This window comes from Lactuca saligna, chromosome 4, assembly GCF_052625555.1.
Source record: "Lactuca saligna cultivar CGN05327 chromosome 4, ASM5262555v1, whole genome shotgun sequence".
NCBI lineage: Eukaryota > Viridiplantae > Streptophyta > Magnoliopsida > Asterales > Asteraceae > Lactuca > Lactuca saligna.
The window spans coordinates 283,026,281-283,032,079 of record NC_136420.1 but is presented as its reverse complement, the minus strand read 5'-3'; the positions used below and the strand labels follow the sequence as shown (position 1 = coordinate 283,032,079).

The following is a 5,799-nucleotide window of genomic DNA, read 5'->3' as shown; positions in this document are numbered from 1 at the left end:
GGAGGAACTTGAGAGGAGGTTGTCTTGCTTCACTAAATCGGCTAGCACTCTTCTAAGCTTACTTAGGTGCCGATTCCGAGTACTCAGCCTAATATGTTGAGTATTTATAGGATATAATTTTTTTAAAAGTTAAATATTTTTTACAAGCATAAAGTTTGAAATAATAGGAGAGAGAAACCATGATCACCTTATCTCATTGGAAGGTAGAGGAGAGTATGTGGTGTTTTTGTCATTCTCGAATGACAACCTCAACATTAGGCATGCAACAAACTATTTATAACACTTAACCTAATAACATATGAATGTTTAACACTCGGAGATGGAACCTACTAAAAATCTAATTTCATAAAACAAATCCTAAATTAATAATAAAATGTTATAAAATTTTAATTTAGTGGCAAAGTGGAATTAGATGCCTAAACTTGGTAGCTTTTCTACAATGAATCATTTTACATTTACCATCCTTACCCTTGACCCTTGTCATGTACAAATCTTTGTTTTAGTTGCCTCTTGTGCAAGAAAAATTCCAAACGTGAACTGTACCTCAAATTACCGAAATCTCCCTCGTTCCATGTTCCATTCTCGATTCAACTAAGGTTTTCTTTAAACCCTAGACGTGAAAAGGGGGTTTATGCTCTACCCAAAAATCTTAACAGTCTTTTATTGCAGTGATTGAATTGAGCTACAGATAGGTTTATACTTTCGAAAGCCCGTTAATGGCGGCTTCCAGGTTCGCATCGTTGGCTGCTATGGCAGCTGCTGCTGCCGCATCAACCACCACTTACTCGTACGCCGACGCTCCGTCGTATCGTTTCAATCCGTTTGCTCAATCTCCGACACCATCCCAGTCTCCCCAATCGGGGTCGGAGCCTTCAAACACGGAACCTAAGCCCGAGGTTGAGGATTCGAAAGGGGGTTTTGATCCTGAAGCTCTAGAAAGGGGGGCTAAAGCACTCAGGGAAATCAATAGTAATCCCTATTCTAAGCAGGTGAACGTAGTTCAAATGTTTTTGTTATTAATAGTAGTCATTTTCTACCAATGGTGCAAGTCCTGCATTTGTATCAGTTGAGTAAATTACAAAGATGACTGCTTTTGAAGGTATTAGCGTTTGTGTTCTCTCTGTTGGACATTGTTTTTCGGATTAATCATTGGTTGGAAACGGAAGCAGCCAAAAGCTGAAAGATTTTATAAGTTTCTCTTTTTGGAACGACATGATATACTCCCAATCTTTCCCTGCTTGCTTACATGGATTTTGGTTCATTTTTTTAGGTGTTTGAGGTGATGAGAAAACAAGAAGAAGCTCGTCTTACTGAATTGGCTGCAGAGAAGGCTCATCAGGAAGCCATTCAGGCTCAACTTGCTATCGTGAGTATGCTTTTGACTGTTTGTGTGCCTTTTGTATTTGGAATCACATTACATAATAGTTAATAACCATGTTCATATACAGGAACAACAGCGTAAACTTGCAGAAGACCAAATGAATTTAGTAGAAAAACAATCACAAGTTAAAGCCCAAATGTTACGATATGAAGATGAATTAGCTAGGAAAAGAATGCAGGTTTGAGAATCTCTTTCTCTTTCTCTCTTTAAAAAGTTTCTTCAATTACCCACAAACACTGCATTTATGATGGTTTGGTTTTCCATCTTGAATTTTGTATAACTATCTGCAGACAGATCATGAAGCTCAAAGACAACACAATGCAGAATTGGCTAGAATGCAAGAGGAATCTTTAATAAGAAAAGAACAAGCAAGAAGAGCAACTGAAGAACAGATTCAAGCTCAACAAAGACAAACAGAGAAAGAAAGAGCTGAAATAGAACGTGAAACCATTAGAGTTAAAGCCATGGCTGAAGCTGAAGGTCGTGCACATGAAGCAAAACTAACTGAAGATCACAACAGAAGAATGCTTGTGGAACGAGTCAATGGTGAGAAGGAAAAATGGCTTGCTGCAATCAACACAACTTTTGGTCACATTGAAGGTATACAAAAAGATGATGTTTCTTATAATTGTTGTATTACACATTATTGAATAGTTTTAATTTTTTCTTTTTGGATTAATTGGAGTTTGTTTATGTGTAGGTGGTGTCAGGATGTTGTTGACAGATAGAAGTAAATTAGTAATGACTGTTGGAGGAGTTACTGCTTTAGCTGCAGGAGTTTATACAACCAGGTATGCTACCTTTATACTTTAAAACTTAATTTATTTGGTTAGTGCTTTTTAGATGCCTTTTTAAATAGACAAGGGCACTTTCGTCTGTTAGAGCAAATACATGTGAATGGAACATTAAATACTGCTTTGACTAGAGGCTCTGTTATATCTTTCCTTCTTAAGAATCCATCATTATTTAAATCTTGTTTTGGAAGAAGATTTAGTTTTGAGTAAATTACAGTTTTGGTCCCTTTGCTCCATTGTTTTTTTTTTTTTTGGAAATCTTCTGAAAAAGAATCTTTTTACCTTTTTCCATCCCTATTTCACTGTTTTATCATCTTTTTAATCCCTGACCCGTTTAACATAACAACCCACCTGTTAGTTTATGAAAATGACCATTTTGCCCTTGTCTTCTCTATTTTCTTCATCTTTATCGAAGAAAACCCTAACATGAAACCAAAACTCTGAAATTCAATCTTAAAAGTAAATTAAATAGAATCCCAGAAATAAAAATAAAATCTATCCTTGTATTAAGATTGAACATCAGCCCTTTCCAAAAAAAAAAGATTGATTATTACGGGTTTCTTGGAAGGAGATGGAGAAAACGAAGAAGACAAGGGCAAAACGGTCATTTTGATAAATTTACCAAGACCATTACTTGATTACTAGACTGTGTGCTGGCTTGTGTACATGTCTTGTTTATTTTCTTCATCTTTATCGATGAAAAACCAAAACTCTGAAATTCAATCTTTAAATTAAAATAAAAAAGAATCCCAGAAAATGCTTAACGAGGGCAAAATCGTCATTTTCAAAAAATTACCAAGACCTTTACTTGATCACCAGAATCTGCAGTGACCTGTTTACATATATAGTTAAAATGCTTGACAAGGGCAAAATCGTCATTTTGACAAATTTACCAAGACCTTTACTTGATTACCAGAATCTGCAGTGTCTTGTACTCTTATTTACATATATGTAGTTAAAAATGCTTGACAAAGATGCTGACAATGAAAAATTCCTTTTTTACCCCTCAGGGAAGGTGCTAGGGTTATGTGGGGATACATAAACCGAATTCTTGGACAACCATCACTAATTCGAGAATCATCCATGGAAAAATTCCCATGGTCAGGAATTGCCACACGTGCAACACAAAAAATTCGCAATTATACTTCTTCTTCTTCTTCATCTTCTCTTAAAGATAAATCTAAATTTGGAAACATTGTACTCCATCCTTCTTTACAAAAAAGAATAGAGCATCTTGCTAAAGCTACTGCAAATACAAAGTCTCATCAAGCTCCATTTCGCAACATGCTCTTCTATGGTCCACCTGGCACTGGCAAAACCTTGGTTGCAAGAGAAATTGCAAGAAAATCGGTATGCTTTTATTGAATCTACTTCCAGTTATATCAATCTACTTTTGTTTATTATATGTTATATTTTGTAGTATTCTACTTTCGTTTCATCTTATTAAGGTGTTTTACTTTGTTTCTGTAAAAAAAAAAAAAAGGTTCACAGGGACCTTTTATGTAAATTACAAAATTATAGGGACTAAATCTGCCAATATTCAAGACTCTGAAATGCAAAAGTGGTTATTAGGGGTAATGAATGTGTTGTGCAGGGTTTGGATTATGCAATGATGACAGGAGGAGATGTTGCTCCACTTGGTGCACAGGCTGTTACTAAAATCCATGAAATATTTGACTGGTCAAACAAGTCAAAAAGGGGTTTGCTTCTCTTCATTGATGAAGCTGATGCTTTTCTTTGCGAGTAAGATCCTGTTTCTTTGCTTTTTTCCTTTCCCGTTAACTTGTATTTTGAATCATTAATGTCAAGATAAGGGCAAAATGGTCATTTTTCATAATTAATGTCCACCTTCTTGGCTTTTGGGACATTGTGATTTAACTTTCATTAATGTTTAACATCTTTGAGAAAATAACAATTCACACGAGGGGAAAAGGAAGAGAAAAATAAATGGGAAGATAAAGGGCAAAATGGTCATTTTTCATAACTAATGTCCACCTTCTTTGATTTTGGGACATTGTGATTCAACTTTCATTAGTGTTTTACATATTTGAGAAAATAACGATTCACACGAGGGGAAAAGGAAGAGAAAAATAAATCAGAAGATAAGGGCAAAACGGTCATTTTTCATAACTAATGTCCATGTTCTTTGCTTTTGAGACATTGTGATTTCAACTTTCATTAGTGTTTTACATATTTGAGAAAATAATGACTCACATGAGGGGAAAAGGAAGAGAAAAATAAATGGAACGATAAAGGGCAAAATGGTCATTTTCATAGTTTATGTCCACCTTCTTTGCTTTGGTGACATTGTGATTTGCCTTTCTCATGTAGTTGTGTTACCCGTTGGTGGGGGCGTGACAAAAATTGCAAGTTTTCTCCCGTTGAACATTAATTACAGTCCAATGCATGTGAAACACAGTACATGTTACTTTCATGTCTTATGCCTTGTCATGTCAATCTGTTATGTTATGTTATGTTATGTCATGTGTAACAGTCTGTTCTGTTTTGTCCTGTGTTACTTCCAATGCAGGCGTAACAGCACACACATGAGCGAAGCCCAACGAAGCGCATTAAACGCGTTACTCTTCCGAACCGGCGACCAATCGCGCGATGTCGTTCTCGTCCTGGCGACCAACCGACCCGGCGATCTCGATAGTGCGATAACCGACCGTATCGACGACGTAATCGAATTCCCCCTCCCACAAGAAGACGAACGCTTCAAACTTCTAAAACTTTATTTACAAAAATACCTTCACGAAGAAGACGACCACAATGAATCCAAATGGAAATCCCTTTTCAAAACCAAAACCAAAAAGATTGTGATCAAAGAATTATCGGATGATATAATCCGAGAGGCGGCTAAAAAAACCGAAGGATTTTCGGGCCGTGAAATAGCAAAATTAATGGCGAGTGTTCAAGCCGCGGTTTATGGGAGGCCGGATTGTGATTTGGATTCGGAGTTGTTCATGGAGGTTGTTGATTATAAAGTTGGTGAACATCAACAAAGAATTGAGCTTGCAAATTCATAATTGAATAATGAATACATTTACCATAATATATTTGAAGAAGAGAGAGAATAAGGGATGGCTTTTTGTAGGGTTTTGAGGATTTGAGCATTAGGTAGAGGATTTGGGGACTAGGGTTTTGATTTTTTTGTTTGTGTACTTGTTGAAAAGTATTTATTCATAAAAAAAAAAAACGTTTTTACCATTGTGTGGGTGAACGTGGAGATGATTTTTGTGTTGGAATTTGTAATTGAGCCATCGATATAAGTCTAATTCAAGGCTAATTGTGACATTGCATTATGATTAATGATACAAATATGGATATTTATGATGAAGCTTTAAAATTATAAACCAGTGTTCTTGGACAAAATTTCAATTGATGTATTTGTTTGCTTTTTATCTAAGTATATACTAATAAGGAAGCTACAAATGAATGCGGTAGTTTAGCATAATCGTAATCAAATAGTGTATAGAAATCATGCTATAAGACACTTGGAAGTTGAAAGAAAAGGTTAAAATGATTGGAAGAGCTACCCCGAGAAGAAAAGATGTTTAACCTTGAAATGAAAGCGAGTATGATTTTTAATGCTTTTAACATGTTTTTTATGGGATGCATGTG

The 5,799-nt window shown here is 35.6% G+C and overlaps 1 protein-coding gene across 1 annotated transcript; it reads left to right on the top strand.

The window, feature by feature from the left end:
- Positions 1-512: 512 nt before the first annotated feature.
- Positions 513-5,480, top strand: LOC145043691 (uncharacterized). Its single transcript, XM_078992414.1, has 8 exons — positions 513-989; positions 1,271-1,366; positions 1,449-1,559; positions 1,672-1,981; positions 2,082-2,172; positions 3,186-3,525; positions 3,770-3,918; positions 4,706-5,480. Exons 1-8 carry the CDS (start codon positions 717-719, stop codon positions 5,202-5,204), a joined length of 1,869 nt encoding a protein of 622 aa, XP_078848540.1. The 5' UTR covers positions 513-716; the 3' UTR covers positions 5,205-5,480.
- The last annotated feature ends 319 nt before the right edge of the window (positions 5,481-5,799 follow it).

Coding starts and splice junctions, on each gene's coding strand:
- LOC145043691 (XM_078992414.1), top strand. CDS start 717: ATGGCGGCTTCCAGGTTCGCATCGTTGGCTGCTATGGCAGCTGCTGCT. Junction 1,367..1,448: donor TTCAGGCTCAACTTGCTATC/GTGAGTATGCTT, acceptor GTTCATATACAG/GAACAACAGCGTAAACTTGC. Junction 3,919..4,705: donor GCTGATGCTTTTCTTTGCGA/GTAAGATCCTGT, acceptor CTTCCAATGCAG/GCGTAACAGCACACACATGA.